This window comes from Piliocolobus tephrosceles, chromosome 14 (assembly GCF_002776525.5).
Source record: "Piliocolobus tephrosceles isolate RC106 chromosome 14, ASM277652v3, whole genome shotgun sequence".
NCBI classification, from domain to species: domain Eukaryota; kingdom Metazoa; phylum Chordata; class Mammalia; order Primates; family Cercopithecidae; genus Piliocolobus; species Piliocolobus tephrosceles.
Genome location: NC_045447.1, coordinates 10088894 through 10107391, shown reverse-complemented (window position 1 = coordinate 10107391; position 18498 = coordinate 10088894). Strand labels below are relative to the sequence as shown.

The 18498-nt window shown below is 52.1% G+C and overlaps 2 protein-coding genes across 7 annotated transcripts in view; both read left to right on the top strand.

The window, feature by feature from the left end:
* SLC27A4 (solute carrier family 27 member 4) overlaps positions 1–1935 on the top strand; it is a 21369-nt gene extending 19434 nt beyond the window's left edge. For all 6 annotated transcript variants that reach the window (XM_023217044.3, XM_023217042.3, XM_023217039.3 and 3 more), the window contains one exon: positions 1046–1935. In XM_023217044.3, the coding sequence (XP_023072812.1) occupies positions 1046–1203 (158 nt within the window). In that variant the 3' untranslated portion in view covers positions 1204–1935. The remainder of the gene's footprint in view (positions 1–1045) is intronic.
* A 10841-nt stretch (positions 1936–12776) lies between these two features.
* The window catches only part of URM1 (ubiquitin related modifier 1), a 22137-nt gene continuing 16415 nt past the window's right edge, over positions 12777–18498 (top strand). The window contains exon 1 of the mRNA XM_023217021.2: positions 12777–12873. Within this exon, the coding sequence (XP_023072789.1) occupies positions 12839–12873 (35 nt within the window). The 5' untranslated portion in view covers positions 12777–12838. The remainder of the gene's footprint in view (positions 12874–18498) is intronic.

Below are 18498 nucleotides of genomic sequence, written 5' to 3'. Positions count from 1 at the left end.
AAAAAAAAAAAAAAAAAAAAAAAAAGAAATGTAAAACTTGGCCAGGCGCAGTGGCTCACGCCTGTAATCCCAGCACTTTGGGAAGTCGAGGAGGGCGGATCATCTGAGGTCAGAAGTTCGAGACCAACATGGTGAAACCCTGTCTGTACTAAAAATACCAAAAATTAGCTGGGCGTGGTGGCGGGCGCCTATAATCCCAGCTACTTGGGAGGCTGAGGCAGGAGAATCGCTTGAACCTGGGAGGCAGAGGTTGCAGTGAGCCAGGATCGAGCCACTGCACTCCAGCCCTACTGACAGTGCAAGACTCCATCTCCAAAAAAAAAAAATAAAGAGAGAAATACAAACCTTAGCCAGGCACAGTGGTGCACACCTATAGTCCTGGCTACTTGGGAGGCTGAGGTAGGAGGATCACTTGAGCCCGGGAGGTGGAGGTTGCAGTGAGTTGAGATAGCATCATTTCACTCCAGCCTGGGTGATAGAGTGAGACCCTGTCTCAATAAAAAAGAAAAAAATACCATGAACACTTTATATACGAGTAAGAAAATATGTGCTGCTAATTATATTAGTTCAGAGATGTTAAAATCTGCAAGCACTTCCGTGTTAGAATCCAGAGAATACAGTTGAGCACCTGCCCTGTGGGGCTGATGTACAGATGAAATGAGCTCACACTGTTATCTGGTCGGTACTCAAAGGGAGACATCACAGTCAGAATACCTCAGTTCTGGTCCCCACTCTGCTGTCACTCAGTATGTGATACTAGGCAAATAACTTCCCTTCTCCAGGCCTGTTCTCCCATCTGCAAAGTAGGGGTGGGTGGGTAACTAGCAGCTGTCCCCAGGCCCCAACTTTGCCACAGCTGCTCTATTACTTTAGGTAATAGGTGGAACATTCTTTGCAAACTGTAAAGGGCTGTGCCTCCTCCTCTCCCACTTCCCTCCCGTGTTTGTCCTCCAGCCCTGCTCCCTGCCCTCCGCAGCACTGGTGGTGGGGTTCCTGGGAGCTCAGGCCCCTGCCCTGCACTGAGTCTTCTTCCCTGCTCTCCCAGGGACTTACAAGTTGCAGAAGACAGAGCTACGGAAGGAGGGCTTTGACCCGGCTATCGTGAAAGACCCGCTGTTCTACCTAGATGCCCGGAAGGGCCGCTACGTCCCGTTGGACCAAGAGGCCTACAGCCGCATCCAGGCAGGCGAGGAGAAGCTGTGATTCCCCCCATCCCTCTGAGGGCCGGTGGATGCTGTATCCGGAGCCCCAGGTTCCACCCCAGAGGGGTCCTGGACAAGGCCAGACCAAAGCAAGCGGGGCCTGGCACCTCCATCCTGAGGTGCTGCCCCCTCCATCCAAAACTGCCAAGTGACTCACTGCCTCCCCAACCTTTCCAGAGGCTTTCTGTGAAAGTCTCATGTCCAAGTTAACATCTTCTGGGCAGGGCAGGCCCTCTGATTCCCAGGCTGAGACTGACGGGTCTTCTCAGGATGATGTCTTGGGTCAGGGTAGGGAGAGGACAAGGGGTCACCAAGCCCTTCCTAGAAAGCAGGGAGCTTATAAATGGAACCAGGGTAGAAGTCCCCAGACTCAGGAAGTCAACAGAGTGGTCAGGGACAGTGGTCACATCCATCCGGTGGCCAAAGAGAATTGTAGCCCCAGAGCTGCCCAAGTTCACTGGGCTCCACCCCCACCTCCAGGAGGGGAGGAGAGGACCTGACATCTATAGGTGGCCCCTGATGCCCATCTACAGTAGGAGGTCAGGACCGTGCTCCTGGTCTCTCCCCACTCCCCATCCTCCTCCCTGGGTGGCTGCCTGGCTGTCCCTCAGGCAGGGCCTTTCAGTCCTTATGGGTCTGTGTTACCTCCATCTCAGTCTTGGCCTGGCTATGAGAGAAGGAGGAATGGGGGAGGGGGCTCAGGGGCCAATAAATTCTGCCTTGAGTCCTCCTAGCCTGTGTGTAAGCCACCCAAGCCCACCCTGACCCCAGAGCCCTGCAGCCCCCATGCGGCCTTACTCGATCCCCCATGCCAACCCCCCGGCCCATTCACCCACCTCATCTGTTCATTCACTCATCTAACCTGAAGGTGTGGCAGGTAAGATGCCACAGCCCCTCTCTCCAGTGTGCTGGTTCAGCTGGGGCAGTGCCCATGTCCGTCTGGCAAGGCGTTTCACAGTGTGGGCTTGAAAGTCCACGCCGGGCGCGGTGGCTCAAGCCTGTAATCCCAGCACTTTGGGAGGCCGAGACGGGCGGATCACGAGGTCAGGAGATAGGGACCATCCTGGCTAACACTGTGAAACCCCGTCTCTACTAAAAAAATACAAAAAACTAGCCGGGCGAGGTGGCGGGCGCCTGTAGTCCCAGCTACTAGGGAGGCTGAGGCAGGAGAATGGCGTGAACCCGGGAGGCGGAGCTTGCAGTGAGCTGAGATCCGGCCACTGCACTCCAGCCCGGGCGACAGAGTGAGACTCCGTCTCAAAAAAAAAAAAAAAAGAAAGTCCAAACCACCTCTGTCACTCTAAGTATGTGGCCTTGGGGAAATGACTCAGTCTCCTCACCTGTGAAATGGGATTCATCAGTTAAGAGGATTCAGAAGCTAAAAGTGCCATCAGGAGTAAGGGGCTTGGGAGGAAATTCACCTCAGGCAGGACTCTTGACTCTGCCTGAGGTGCATTTTCCCAGTTGTTTAGGGTTGGGAAAGATATGCAGGGGTGGGGGCTGCTGTGAGAGCCAAAGCAGGGCTGCCTGGCAGCCTGGACAGAGGCCAGGGAAGCTTCCTGGAACAGTCAACACAGCTGCCCTACCAGCAGTGCCAGTGGAGAGCCAGCTGTCTCCTAGGCCCCGATGGAGGAGTCACACCCAGGCTGGAAACTCACTGCCCAAGGGGAAGGGGTTCCAGCACAGCCCAGGGCGGTGGGCAGTGCAAGCCCCTGGGCCTTTATCTCCACTATGGGTTTTCTAAGGAAAGAACCAGAACTTAGAAGTTTTCAGTTACATGGCCAACATCTCGCAGGAAGTAGAGGGGGCTGGAATGGAGCCCATGCCCTTCCTGCCACACCACCCTGCCTCCTGGTGCAGAAGGCGAGGGAAGCCAGAAAGCCTCCATTCCACGCATGCCTGCAGAGCTGCCTCAGCCACGCCCCAGGCCAGCAGCTGACAGTGCAGGCGGAGGGTGGCCAGGCTGAAAGCTGGGGTGCGCCCTGGGGGAGTGCACTTGGCAAGACAGAGGAATCCAGTGCCTGTCTTGGGAGAATTTGAGATGCAGAGGCCGAACTGGAGTAGGGGGCCTTGCGGAGCGATGCTGAGTGGTCATGTGGCAGGTATAGCTGCCGTGCCTGAGTGTGATCAGCAGAGGGCGTGTGGAGCTTGGCGAATCCACTCCTGGCCCTTAGCCGAGGAACGCATGGAGAGGCTGATTCCCACCTCACCCGGGAGCAGGTCCCCAACTTAGAGGACCCTGTGACAGGCCTCCGAGGGCCTTTGGTCGGGTTTCTGAGAACCTGGACTTGGTTGGCAGTGCGGCTTTGTGTTTTTAACCCTCAGTAGTGAGTTCTCCACAATGAGAAGGAGGAGCTCCCAGAGCGAGGCATTCCTTCCTCCAGGTTGAACACAGTCACCCGAAGGCAGTATGCAGTGGTGGTGAAGAGCTCTGGCTCTGGAGTCGGACAGGCCTGCATCCAAATCCCAGCTCTACCACTTGCCAGGCTAAGCCTCAGTTTCCTCTCCTGTAAATGGAGGTCAGGGAATCCCTATCTTGGGATAGTTGTGAAAATTCAATGAGATCATGCACGAAAATCTCAGCACTGGGCCTGGTGCTGGTGTCTGCTCAATGCGTGGTAATTAAAAGAGAAAAGGGTGATATATTTAGATGTTAAAACCCCACTTAGACTAGGCTAAGTTTCCCACTTCTGCCCTGGACCCCACTGCAGCCCCTCCATGATGGACAGGGACTGGTGAGCCTGTGACCCCTTCAGCTCTCGGGTCTGCATCTGATCATACCTCAGCCATGGCCATGTGAGTCGTCTCCATGCATGCAGCAGGTGCTTAATACATGCTTGTGAAGTTAACAGACAAAAATAGCTACTGTTTCTCAGGCATTTCCTGACATTTATATAGTGCCCCACAGTTTACAGAGCACCCTGTAAGTTCATCTATGGAGCAAAATCTTTTTTTTTTTTTGAGACAGAGTTTCACTCTTGTTGCCCAGGCTGGAGTACAATGGTACCACCTCGGCTCACCGCAACCTCCATCTCCTGGTTTGAAGCGATTCTCCTGCCTCAGCCTCCCAAGTAGCTGGGATTACAGGCATGTGCCACCACGCTCGGCTAATATTGTATTTTTAGTAGAAACGGGGTTTTTCCATGTTGGTCAGGCTGGTCTCCAACTCCCGACCTCAGGTTATCCACCCACCTTGGCATCCCAGAGTGCTGGGATTACAGGTGTGAGCCACTGCGCCTGGCCCTATGGAGCAAATTCTAAAGGCCTACCCTGTGCAGGGAGGGCAGGGAACTGCCAGATGAGCAAGATAGAGACCTGGGTCCCAGATCTGCCCTCAGGGAGCCACCGTCTCCAGAGAGGGGGATGGTGGGTAAAGAAGCAAAGGCTGTGTGCTTAGCTGCACCTAATCCAGCACCCAAGCTGGGCATATCTTGGTCAGGGAGGGCTTTCAAGGAAGATTGTTCAAGATGGAGGGAGCAACCATGTATGCAGAGGTCTGGAAGTCCAGGGACAATTAAAGAAGGGCAGGCAGACAGGGCGCAGTGGCTCACACCTATATCCCAGCACCTTGGGAGGCCCAGGCAGGCAGATCACTTTAGTTCAGGAGTTCAGGACCAGCCTGGCCAACATGGTGAAACCCCATCTCTGTTAAAAACAAAAATTAGGCCGGGCGCAGTGGCTCACGCCTGTAATCGCAGCACTTTGGGAGGCTGAGGCGGGCAGATCACAAGGTCAGGAGATCAAGACCGTCCTGGCTAACATGGTGAAACCCCATCTCTACTAAAAATACAAAAAATTAGCTGGGCATGGTGGCGGGCGCCTGTAGTCCCAGCTACTCGGGAGGCTGAGGCAGGAGGATGGTGTGAACCTGGGATGTGGAGCTTGCAGTGAGCTGAGATCGTGCCACTGCACTCCAGCCTGGGTAACAGAGTGAGACCCCGTCCCAAAAAAAAAAAAAAAAAAAAAGCCTGGCATGGTGGTGGGCGCCTATAACCCCAGCTACTCAGGAGGCTGAGGCAGGAGAATCGCTTGAAACCCGGAAGGCAGAGGTTGCAGTGAGCTGAGCGTTCATGTCACTGCACTCCAGCCTGGGCGACAGAGTGAGACTCTGTCTCAAATAAATAAATACATAAATAAGGGCAGGCAGCGAGGCTGCAGGGTTGGGGAGAGGGGTTACAGTTGTTAGAATCCTTTGTGGGCTCTTCTATTTGCACGCCTCCAGAGAGGAGCAAGCTTCCTTTGCAGATCCGAGTATCAAGTCAGACCCACTTCCTTAGGTTCCCATTAATGGCCACAATGTATGGCGCACTTCTATGTGCCAGGCCCTGTGCAAAGCGCTTTAGGTGCATGATTTCATTAAATCCTATTCAAAGCAGGTACCTTTTTTTTTTTTTTTAATCCTATTCAAAGTAGGTACTATCTTGTGTTTTGTTTTGTTTTTTTTCTTGAGATAGAGTTTTGCTCTTGTTGCCTAGGCTGGAGTACAGTGGCCCAATCTCAGCTCACTGCAATCTGCACCTCCGGGTTCAAACCATTCTCCTGTCTCAGACTCCCAAGTAGCTGGGATTACAGGCACCTGCCACCATGCCTGGCTAATTTTGTGTTTTTAGTAGAGACAGGGTTTCACCATGTTGGTCAGGCTGGCCTCGAGCTCCTGACCTCAAGTGATCCACCCGCCTCGGCCTCCGAAAGTGCTGGGATTACAGGCGTGAGCCACTGCACCCGGCCCAAAGCAGGTACATTTTTTTTTTTTTTTTTTTTTTTTTCCTGAGACGGAGTCTTGCTCTGCCGCCCAGGCTGGAGTGCAGTGGCTGGTTCTCAGCTCACTGCAAGCTCCGCCTCCCGGGTTTACGCCATTCTCCTGCCTCAGCCTCCCGAGTAGCTGGGACTACAGGCGCCCGCCTGGTCGCCCGGCTAGTTTTTTGTATTTTTTAGTAGAGACGGGGTTTCACCGTATTAGCCAGGATGGTCTCGATCTCCTGACCTCGTGATCCGCCCGTCTCGGCCTCCCTAAGTGCTGGGATTACAGGCTTGAGCCACCGCGCCCGGCCAAGCAGGTACATTTTTATCCCCATTTCACAGATGAGGAATCTGAGGCTCAGAGAGGCAAAGTCTCTCCAAAGACCACAGAGCTTGTGAATGGCAGAGCTGGGAGGAAAGTCCCCTTCCCTGAGACTCAGTGTTCCCATCTGCAAATTCTCTGCTTCTCCAGGAGAGGCTGGAAGGGGCCAGCCTCGCGCGCTCCCGGAGGTCCAGCCGCCCTCAGGACAGGCAAGTGGCTACCCAGGCCACTGCGTGGTGTATCACTTTCATTTCCTGGGAAGAAGGTTAAATACCTCCGAGGGGCCCATTGAGGCTGTGGCAGCAAAGGAGGGGGTGACCGAGTGACTTTCAAAGGGGCCTGAAATGCGTAGCCAGCCCCTCCCCCCGAGGAGGGGGCCCTGCTTCCTCCTGGTCTAATGATATTCTGGGCTCAGCCCTCGTCTTTGGCGGCAGTTTAACCCGAGCCGGGGCGGATTTCTTTCTCACTGATCTCAGCTTGACACCCAATTAGCACAAGAATGGGAGGAGGAAGCCTGCGAGAGGCGCCTCCCAGCCTCCCGGGGCGCGCGAGGGGAGCAGGCGGGAAGACAAAGGACAGCAGGCAGGGGGGCACCCGCGCCCTCGCCTCCCCCACCTACCCCGCCATTGTCTCCCTACGAGCTTCAGAGAGGACGGAGGCCTACGCCCGGGCTGGCTGGCCTGCTGGAGAAAACAGGGAATGGGGCCAAAGCCCCTGTTTTGTGTGGACCCAAAGGGAAAGCATTTGGGTGAGGCTAGTGCAAGGGGGAGGCAGTGAGGTCAGTGCATAGGGGCAGGGATCCCGAGGGTACTAAAGCCTGGGGCTGAGGCCTTACGGATGCTCAGGCAAGCCACCGGTTCGGAGTCTTGGTGCTCTCATCTGAAAAGGGGATCGTGAAGAGTCCCTGTGAGGAGGCAATTAGGGGGTGCTTGTAATGCACCTGGCAGGTGCAAAGTGGGTGTGCAATAAATACTCTTTGAAAGATTATGGGTGTTACGCTAATATTGTTACTAACTAAAGGGTGGAGTGGAGTAGGCTTGGGTCAGAAGGAAGGACTTTTATCAGTGACAGCTGGGCATCCAGAGTGGGCTGGCTAACCCAAAGAGCTTACCAATCTCTGGGCTCTGCCAGGAGAAGCTGGAGGACCACCTGGGAGATTCTAGTAGGCAGGGAGTGTCGCATAGACTCCCAACACCTCCTTTAGACTTGGGCTTCCATGTGACTTCCTGTGGGAAGCCTTCGGGGACCCCAAGACTAGGTTGGGGACCTCCTCTGGTTCCCACAGGCCCCATGTTCTCCCTCCATAGCATGGATTGCTCTGTGTCTTTTGTGGTTCCCTCTATGTGGTCTCCTTAAATATCAGCCCCAGGAGGCAAGGAGACCCACAGGTTTTGGGGTTTTGTTTTGTTTTGAGATGGACCCTGGCTCTGTTGCCCAGGCTGGAGTGCAGTGGCGCAATCTCGGCTCGCTGCAACCTCCCCTTCCAGGGGTCAAGCGATTCTCCTGCCTCAGCCTCCTGAGTAGCTGGGATTACAGGTGTGCTCCACCATGCCTGGCTAATTTTGTATTTTTAGTAGAGATGGGGTTTTGCCATGTCCAGTCCGGTCTCGAACTCCTGACCTCAAGTAATCCACCCGCCTCTGCCTCCCAAAGTGCTGGGATTACAGGCGTGAGCCACGACACCTGGCCCAACAGGTTTTGTTCATCATTGTGTTCCCAGCAGCAACACTGGCCCTGGTGTGTAATAGGTTCTCAGTGAATGTTTGTCAGGTGGATGAAGCTCTTCAAATGCTCCCAAGTGCTCCATTCCAGCTCTGGGAGGCAGCTTCCAGGTCAGAGGACACTGAGGTGGGTTGGAATCAGAGGCTGTAAAGGGCTCTGTATGCCTTCTAGGTAGGTCCTTGGCTTGTTGGCAAAGGGAAGCCATTAAGTGACTTTGAGCAGGGGACTGATATCACTCATTCATTTACTCATTCAGCAAGCTCTTGGCAAACCCTTATAGAGTACAGAGTTCCGCACTACCTGCTATAATCAAAGATGAATCAGGAAAAGTCTCTGCCCAGAAGGAGCTTAGATTCCAGTAGCAGAATCTTAGAATATGTTTGCAGAGAAGACCTTAGGAGATCATTTGGTTCCAAACCTCTTCACAGAACAGGGAAGCTGAGTTCCACAGAGGGGTGGGTCACATGGCATGGTGAGGGTGAAGCCTTTCTGTGTACCACAGGAGTCCTCTGCTTTCCGAGGACCAGGGCAGTGTCTCATTTGTCCTTGTTTTATAGGAACAGGGCCTGGGACATTGAAGGGGCTCAAAGCTGTCCATGGAGTTGATGTGTACAATGAAGCCAAGGCCAGAGGAGGTGGGAGGCAGGCAGGCCAGAGAGGAAGCAGATGCAGGTGAGGTGATGAGCTAGGGGGTTGGGGAGGCATGCCAGATTAGAAGAGAGACTCAGCCGGGCACAGCGGATCATGCCTGTAATCCCAGCACTTTGGGAGGCTGAGGTGGTCAGATCAGGACGTCAGAAGATCGAGACCATCCTGGCTAACACAGTGAAACCCCATCTCTATTAAAAATACAAAAAATTAGCTGAGTGTGGTGGCGGGTGCCTGTAGTCCCAGCTATTCAGGAGGCTGAGGCAAGAGAATGGTGTGAACCCGAGAGGCAAAGCTTGTAGTGAGCTGAGATAGCACCACTGCACTCCAGCCTGGGCGACAGAGCGAGACTCCGTCTCAAAAAGGAGACTCATCCAAATTGGGTGACTGTTTCGATATGAGAGAGGGAAAATTAGGATAATTTGGGTGTTTTGGTCGGTGGTAGTGGTATTCCTGAGATGGGGAACACAGAGAGAACCTGTTTTGTTTTGTTTGTTTTGAATGAGAGTCTAGCTCTCTTGTTGCGCCACTGCACTCCAGCCTCCCGGGTTGAAGCAGTTCTGCTTCAGCCTCCCAAGTAGCTGGGATTACAGGTGTGCACCACCACGTCTGACTAATTTTTGTATTTTTAGTAGAGACGGGTTTCACCATATTGGCCAGGTTGGTCTTGAACTCCTGACCTCAGGTGATCCACCTGCCTTGGCCTCCCAAAGTGCTGGGATTACAGGCGTGAGCCACTGCACCCGGCTGAGAGAACCTGTTTTAGGAAGGAGGCACTGTGCCAAGAACTTACTGAGTCCTCACTACAACCCTATGGGGTTGGGATGTTACTATTCCCATTTTACAGATGTGGAAACTGAGACCAAAGCTGTTAAGGGACTTGTCCAAAGACACAGCTAGAAAGTAGTAGGACCTAGATATATTAATTTTTAATTTTTATTTTTATTTGAGATAGTCTCACTCTGTCACCCAGGGCTGGAGTGCAGAGGTGTAATCTCAGCTCACTGCAACCTCCGCCTCCCAGGTTCAAGCAATTCTTGTGCCTCAGCCTCCCGAGTAGCTGGGACTACAGGTGTGCGCTACCATGCCTGGCTAATTTTTATATTTTTGGTAGAGATGGGGTTTCATCATGCTACCCTGGCTGGTTTTGAACTCCTGGCCTCAAGCAATCCATCCACCTTGGCCTCCCAAAGTGCTGGGATTACAGGTGTGAGCCACTGTGCCTGGCCAGGACCTGGATATAAAGCTGGTAGTTGCACTCCTAGATCTTACCAAAAAAAATTTTTTTTTTTTTTTTGAGACGGAGTCTCGCTCTGTCGCCCAGGCTGGAGTGCAGTGGCCGGATCCCAGCTCACTGCAAGCTCCGCCTCCTGGGTTTACGCCATTCTCCTGCCTCAGCCTCCCGAGTAGCTGAGACTACAGGCGCCCGCCACCTCGCCCGGCTAGTTTTTTGTATTTTTTAGTAGAGACGGGGTTTCACTGTGTTAGCCAGGATGGTCTCGATCTCCTGACCTCGTGATCCGCCCGTCTCGGCCTCCCAAAGTGCTGGGATTACAGGCTTGAGCCACCGCGCCCGGCCTAAAAAAATTTTTTTTAATTAAAAATTATTTGGCCAGGACAGGCTAAGGAAGGAAGGACTTTATCAGTGCCTGTGGTCTCAGCTACGCCAGAGTCTGAGGCAGGAGGATCCCTTGAGTCCAGGAGTTCAAGATTACAGTGAGGTGTGATCATGCCATTGCACTCCAGAGTCTCACTCTGTCACCCAGGCCGAGTGCAATAGCATGATCATGGCTCACTGCAGCCTTGACCTCCAGGCTCAGGTGATCCTCCCCTCTTAGCCTCCTGAGTAGCTGGGACAGGCACACTCCACCATGTCTGGCTTATTTTTTAAGAAATATTTATAGGGCCGGGCGCGGTGGCTCAAGCCTGTAATCCCAGCACTTTGGAAGGCCGAGACGGGCGGATCACAAGGTCAGGAGATCGAGACCATCCTGGCTAACACGGTGAAACCCCGTCTCTACTAAAAAATACAAAAAACTAGCCGGGCGAGGTGGTGGGCGCCTGTAGTCCCAGCTACTCGGGAGGCTGAGGCAGGAGAATGGCATAAACCCGGGAGGCGGAGCTTGCAGTGAGCTGAGATCTGGCCACTGCACTCCAGGCTGGGCGACAGAGCGAGACTCCGTCTCAAAAAAAAAAAAAAGAAAGAAATATTTATAGACATAGGGTCTTGCTGTGTTGCCCAGGCTGGTCTCAAACTCCTAGCCTGAAGCAGTCCTCTTGCCTTGGCCTCCCAAAGCACTGGGATTACAGGTGTGAGTCACCACACCCATCCCACCTGAACTCCTAGATCTTAACTATTACATCATTCTGCCCTTAACCACTAGGCTACACCATCACCCTCTACCAATGCTGAGTTCAGTTTTGGAAGTGGTGGTGTTTAGATACCCACAGGATATCTACTTCATTCCATTTCTTTTTTTTTTAAGAGTCTCTCTCTGTCACCCAGGCTGGAGTGCAGTGGCACGATCTTGGCTCACTGCAACCTCTGCTGCTTCCTGGGTTCGAGGGATTCTCCTGCCTCTGCCTCCGGAGTAGCTGGGATTACAGAAGACTGCCACCATGCCTAGCTAATTTTTGTATTTTTAGTAGAGACAGGGTTTCACCATGTTGGCTAGGCTGGTCTCGAACTCCTGACCTCGTGATCCGCTTGTCTCGGCCTCTCAAAGTGCTAGCATTACAGGCATGAGCCACCGTGCCTGGCCAACTTCATTCCATTTCTGCCCTGGGCTTTTTTTTTTTTTTTTTTTTTTTTTTGAGACGGTCTCGCTCTGTCACCAGGCTGGAGTGCAGTGGCTCGATGTTGGCTCACCACAACCTCCACCTCCCGAGTTCAAGCAATTCTTCTGCCTCAGCCTCCCGAGTACCTGGGATTACAGGCACACACCACCACATCCAGCTAATTTTTGAATTTTTTTAGTAAAGACAGGGTTTCACCATGTTGGCCAGGATGGTCTTGATCTCTTGACCTTGTGATCCGCCCGCTTCAGCCTCCCAAAGTGCTGGGATTACAGGTGTGAGCTACCGCACCCGGCCTGCCCTGGGCTTTTGCAACTGGGCTCTTGTCTCTTTCCTTATTCCCCTCAAATCATCCTCCACATTGCAGCCAGAAATGATGTTTCAAAACACAATTCTAAAATGCCACTGTCTCCCAAAACCCTTCAGTAGTCTCCCACTGCTCCTAGAGACTGAAATGTTTACCTGCTTACAAGGCAGAGGTTGGCCCCTGCCCACCTTTGCAGTTCCATCTCTAGACGGATGAAAGGCTCCCTAACTTCCACTTTCCTCTCCGTTCCAGCATGTTCTCACTCAGAGCCTCTGGGCCTTTTGTCCTCCTCACTGGAATGCTCCTAGAGGTTTCTCTCCCCTCACAGCCACCTGGTTGACTCAGGCTTTAGAGCTCAGCAAGTCCAGTCTACTTAGTTTTCCTTTTGAAGTTCCTATAACTTCAGTTCCTTTCTTGAGGTTGTACGTGTCTTAGTATTAGCATGCTTATTTGGTTACAGTTAGTCTCCCCGCTAGACTGAGTGCCCTAAATAGGGCAGGAACCTTGCCCATCCCCTTTACCACTAGCACCCATCAAAATGCCTGGCACAAGGAGGCAATGAACAGCTGTCGAACGAGTGATATCCAAATAGCAAAGGAAGCGGCTGGATAGCGAGTCGTCCGCTCAGGAGAGATTCTGGGTCGGAAATAAAGATCTGGGAGTCACTTATAATTCAAACCAGACGAGTGGATGGGCTCGCCCAAGCGGTGTGTAGACTGAAGAGATTCTAACTCATGCAAGATAAGCAGTTACGTGGCTCACAGTCACGTCGCAAAGATGCTGGGGGCTCTCCTCCGCCTGCTTGTGGTCCCGTACAAGGCGCTTCCCACCCTGGGTCTCTGAACCCAGTAGGTGAAAGACGGAGGCAGATCGATTCACAGCCTCAACAGCGCCGAGGACCTTCCCCCCACCACCCCTTCCCCGAGTCCGCCACCCCTTTCCCTTCCCTCCCCTCCCCTCCCCTCGGTGACTTCCTCCAACAGCTGACGAAGCTGTGTCCCTGGGCACCGCCTCTTCCGTCCGCGGCGCCCGGAGACGCCCGGAAATTTGCGGGCGCGCCGGAAGTTGAGAGGAGTTTCCTGCAAGCTCGGCTTCCTCAACATGGCAGCGCCCTTGTCAGTGGAGGTGGAGTTCGGGTGAGTCACAGAGCTGGGGCGCCACGGGGATAGACTGAAGTCGTCGGGCCCGGAATTCCTTTCCTTCTGCCTTGGAGCCTGACACGGCCGAATCACTGGGTGTCCCAGTACCCGCTGTGAGCTACGCCACCCGCCTAGGAGAGTCTGAGAGGCCAGTCTCCCTTAGCGATGAGGCCGCATGTCGGGAAATAGAGGCGCACATTGGGAGGGAGATGCTCTCTGTTTACCCCTCGGTGCCCTGTGCTCCGTCGGAGTCGAAGGTCGTGACTGTTAGCAGGCAGCCTCTCTATCTTCTTTTCCATTCTTGTGTCGGACCAATCCCATCTGTTTGGCATCTGCATCTGAGCTCCTAGAACCAAGAAGGACCACCCCTCCACCCACTGATTTCATTCTTTGGGCAGCAGTTTCCTTTTACATTGTTATTAAGGTCTTGTTTGTCGTGGGATGTAGTGGTCAGGGCGGGACTTTTTTCTTTTTTTTCCCAAGACTTGGGGATACTAAACAGACCTGAGCCTCCTTCAGGACAGTCAGTAAACTTCTGCAGAACTTGAGTGCCTTCTGCAGAACTTGAGTCAGGTGGCGATATGGGGACAAATAAGAAATCACACTGAAGGGAACTAACACGGACAGTATAGTATACACAAGACGAAAAATGCAGAAATTGGGACAAACACCAATTACTGAAGAAACACAGAGCAGAGGGGAAGTCTACTCAAGGCACTATTTTGTGCTTCCTACAAACAGGTTTATCATATGGTTTCAAAGCTGAGAGAAACTGCAGAGTTTAGAGAGAAGGCAAAGAAACTGACACCTTGAAAGATGGGTGGTGTACTTTCCAGAATCACGTTTAGAGGGAATAGGTGTGTATGTGGGTGTGTGGGTAGATAAACAAGCCAAGGTCTATGTGAAAGGCAAAGTCTGGAATGGAAATCTAAAACCTCTGCCCAGTGCCTTTCTTCTCATTGGATGCCTCCCGTTTCTTTCATGTTTTCCCTTAATTGGGTAGTTCATTCACCAGCCATTTACTGAGTGCCTACCATGTGCCAGGCAGCAAGCCAGACACTGAGGATACAAAGATAAATAGAAGTCTGTCCGTGCCCTACAGCGTTTAGCATTTCTGTCCCTTAGAAGGGGGGTAAGTCTCATGACTAAGTGCATTTTAATTGATATTGTCTGACTGCTTGGATCCAATTAGAACTGTATTGGTCTGGACTCCTCACTGTTTTGCCTCACTGACCCTTGGCCAGCTACACTCCCTAAAGCCTGGGATTCTAGGAGGATCCCTTCTTCCTTAACAGGCCTCAGCAGAGCTGGGAAGAGAGAAACCACAGGCTGCTATGTTAAGATTTATCTAGGCCAGGCATGGAGGCTCATGCCTGTGATCCCAGCACTTTGGGAGGCTGAGGCAGGAGGACTACTTGAGCCCAAGAATTCGAGACCAGCCTGGGCAACATGGGGAGACTTCATCTCTACCAAAAAAAAAAAAAAAGATTTATCTGTGGACAACTTGCCTTTCATCCTCATGTGTCAGACATGGTCTTTGTTTATCAAGAATGTCTCTGCCAGGTACTGTGCTAGCTCAGTGGGGAAGTCATGTGAGGAAGACCGGGGCCTTGCTCTCCAGAGCTTACACACCAGCACAGTTGCCCTTTTTCTGACCCAATCATCTCTAACTTCAGTCTCCCTTACCTCCAAGATTGGAATAATGACCCCTGGCAAGGCAGGACAACATTCCTCCACCCACCTTCTATCACCTCCTATCACAGCACAGCGTTCCATGAAAATTGCAGCTTTTCAGGAAGCAGGAATGCCCAACATGATGCTCAACCCAGGCTCCTTCTCTCTTTGTCCTTATGCTGATGCATGTTTTTGCCCTGACCTTTCTTTCATTTCCTATGTATCTTAGCAGACATGATTCACCCTTTATCCAGAACTGGAGCAAATTTGCAAAGGCGAACACACCCATCATTTTCTCCCTTTTGTCCCTTAGTGGCCCCACTCCCACTCCAGTCCTGGAAGGGTCTCCATCCTGAGCAGATATAGCCCTCTTGGCCCCAGTAGCTCCTCCGGAGACCCTCTGGAAGGCCCCTTACACCTTCCTTCTTGTCAGTGACCAGATCTGCCACCCTTTGTCTTCCCCCTGAACTGTTCTCAGCAGAACGTTTTCTCAGGTCAGGGAGGATTCAAAGTATGTAATACAGCTGTGTTTTGTGTCCCTGTGGTCCATGTTGTAAAGGCCCAGATGTGAAATTCTCTCCGTCACACCCCTCTTCCTCCTTCCCAAGTTGGGGAGGTATTAGCAAAAGGAGGGAATGTCTTTGAGGTCAGAGAAGAACTGGGAGAAATGGGCATTTCCTTTCTTTTAGCAGATACTTGTTGAGTGTCTACTATGTGCCAGGCCCTGTTTTAGGCAGAGCTTGCAGCCCAGCAGGTGGAGAGGAAGTAAATAAACAAAATATATATGTACATGTATATGTATGTGTATATACAGAAGATTAAAAGATGAAGATACATTAGAAGTGGTGAAGGCAGTTTTGAGAATATCTGTACCTGTCACTGGTATCAACAAACACATCCACCAAGAATTGGGAGGTGGAAGGAAGATGGAGATACGTCAGTTGAGTTTCAATAGCAGATCTTATAAGAGAGTCTGGCCTTGGGTCTCTCCTGGGCTAGAACAGGCCCCTTGTCTGCCTCCCTGAATCACTCTTGAGGCTGGGCATGCACCTTCCCCCACTCCAGATGTGCTGACAGCAGAAATGCCAACCCCTCCCTTGAGGGCCAGTGAATTCAGCAGTGACAGGTCACTCTCTGAGCGAGACTGGTTCTCCCTTCATCTGCTTGTAAAGGGAAAAACAGCCTCGGCCTCTGAGCCTGGCACCACCAGGTTTGGCCAGTCTTGGTTGTTTGCCTGAGTCCCAGTGCCTTCAGTTCCCATCCCTCTTCTCTGACCCCCAACTCCTGAGCCCCTTGCCTGTCACCCTCCCCCACCCCAGCTGCTGCATGTGCCAACCCCCACCCAGGAGAAAACGAGGCTCTTGGAAGGGGATAAATGGAGGCTCTGTGCGGGCTTGCAGCTGAAATGGCCCTGTGCGCGGCCACAGATGGGCCTCCTCTCCCCCTCCACATTTCTGCATCAACAAAGCGTGACCTTGTTTGGATGACAGTCGCCCCATGTTTTCCCCATGACAATGCTTGCCTTGCCTTTGCCTCCCAGTGGGCTGTCTCAGGACATCTCTGTTCCCTGAAATTGGGAAAGGGTGGTGGGGTGGAAGACATCGCATCCTTCAAAAGTCTGGTAAGGCCTTTTCAGTTAAGATCCACAAGAAGTCTGAGATGGGAATAGGGAGACCCAGAGGGAGAAGCAGCATGGGGCGCTGAAAGAGCCCTGGCGCTCATCTCAGAAGCCTCAGCTGCTGGACTTGGCTCCAGTCACCTCTGCAGTCCCCGCCTTCCCTTGGCCAGGTGCTGGGACACAGAAATGAACCAAACTCTGCCCTCAAGAGGCTTTCTGACCTTTGGAAAGTCCTGTTTTTTTTTCTGACCAGTCTGCTGGTGCTAAGCTGGAATCAGTTAGACTCAAATTATAATAGTTCAGCCCCTGCCTGTCTAACCTTGGACAATTTAGTTGCTTAACCTCTCTAGACTTGAGTCTACTTTTCTATCAAAGTGAGTTAATAATATCTACCTCCTCCCTTCTTCCCTGGGACTCCCTGAGGATGAAATGAGATGAGGAACATCTTATAAATGGTGAGGCGACGTGAACAGTTGTTCTTAGTTGATGCCAGGCCCCGTGGAGTCTCTCAGCCTCCAGCACTGTGATGTGCCTACCTGGTCAGCAGCAGGTGGCATGGGCAGGAGCATTTCAAACCATCATCTGGCCAGAGGAAACCCTTAGATGCACAGGATCTCCAGAGTGCCTCACAGTGGCTCCTCAACATTTTTCCGTATGGAAAGACTGAAGCTTAAGATTGAGTCAAGGCCAGGCATGGTGGCTCACGCCTATAATCCCAGCACTTTGGGAGGCCGAGGCAAAAGGATTGCTTGAGCCCAGGAGTTCAAGACCAGCCTGGGCAATATAGTGAGACCTCATCTCTGTTATAAAATATTTTTAAATTATTATTAGTTTTGAGACAGGATCTCACTCTGTCTCCCAGGCTGGAGTACAGTGGCGTGACCTTGGCTAACTGCGCCTCAACCTCCCAGGCTCAGGTGATCCTCCCACCTCAGTCTCCCAAGTAGCTGGGGCTATAGGCATGCACCACTATGCCCAGCTAATTTTTGTATTTTTTGTAGACATAAGGTGTTGCCATGTTGCCCAGGCTGCTCTTGAACTCCTGGACTTAAGCAATCCTCCCTCCCCTCTCAGCCTCCCAAAGTGCTACGGTTACAGGTGTGAGCCACTGTGTCTGGCCCCCAAATTATTTTAATAGCAGGGAAAAAAGAAGATTGAGTCACACATCTAAGGTCTCAACATAGGGAGAGTTGGAGCCTGGGCTTCACACTGGGGCCAACAGCTCCAAAGGCTGTGTTCTGTACCTGTGTGGTAAGCTGCCTCTCTAGAAGGCAGAGGAGTAAAAACAAGAAAACAAGAGTCTGCAAATTTGGGTACTTTATTTTATTTTATTTTTTTAATAATTAGAGATAGAGCCAGGCATGATGAGTCACAACTCTAATCCCAGCACTTTGGGAGGATTGCTTGAGCCCAGGAGTTCAAGACCAGCCTGGACAACATAGGGAGACCCTGTTTCTACAAAAAAAATAAAATAAAATTAGGCAGGTGTGGTGACACGTGCCTGTGGTCCCGGCTACTTGGGGGCTGACGTGGGAGGTTCGCTTGAACCCAGGAGGTTGAAGTTGCAGTGAGCTGAGATCACACTACTGCACACCAGCCTGGGTTGACAGTGAGACTTTGTCTCAAAAAATAAATAGGCCAGGTGCGGTGGCTCACAGCTGTAATCCCAACACTTTGGGAGGCTGAGGCAGGTGGATCACGAGGTCAGGAGTTCAAGACCAGCCTGGCCACAATAGCAAAACCCCATCTCCACTGACAAAAAAATACAAAAATTAACCAGGCGTGCTGGCACGTGCTTGTAATCCCAGCTACTCTGGAAGCTGAAGCAGAGGATTGCCTAAACCCAGGAGGCAGAGGTTGCAGTGAGCCAAGATCACACCACTGCGCTCCAGCCTGGGTGACAGAGTGAGACTCTGTCTCAATAAATAAAATAAAATAAATAAAATAAAATAAATAAAATAAAATAAAATAAAAAATAGAAAATGAAAATAGGCCAGGCACAGTGGCTCATGCTTGTGATTTCAGCACTTTGGGAGGCCAAGGCAGGGAGATTACTTGAGCTCAGGAGTTCAAGACCAGCCTGAGCAACATGGCGAAATCCCATCTCTACAAAAAGTACAAAATTAGCTGAGTGTGATGCCGTGCACCTATAGTCCCAGCTGCTTGGGGGTCTGATGTGGGAGGATTGCTTTTAAGCCTAGGAGGTTGGCCGGGCGCGGTGGCTCAAGCCTGTAATCCCAGCACTTTGGGAGGCCGAGACGGGCGGATCACGAGGTCAGGAGATCGAGACCATCCTGGCTAACACGGTGAAACCCCGTCTCTACTAAAAA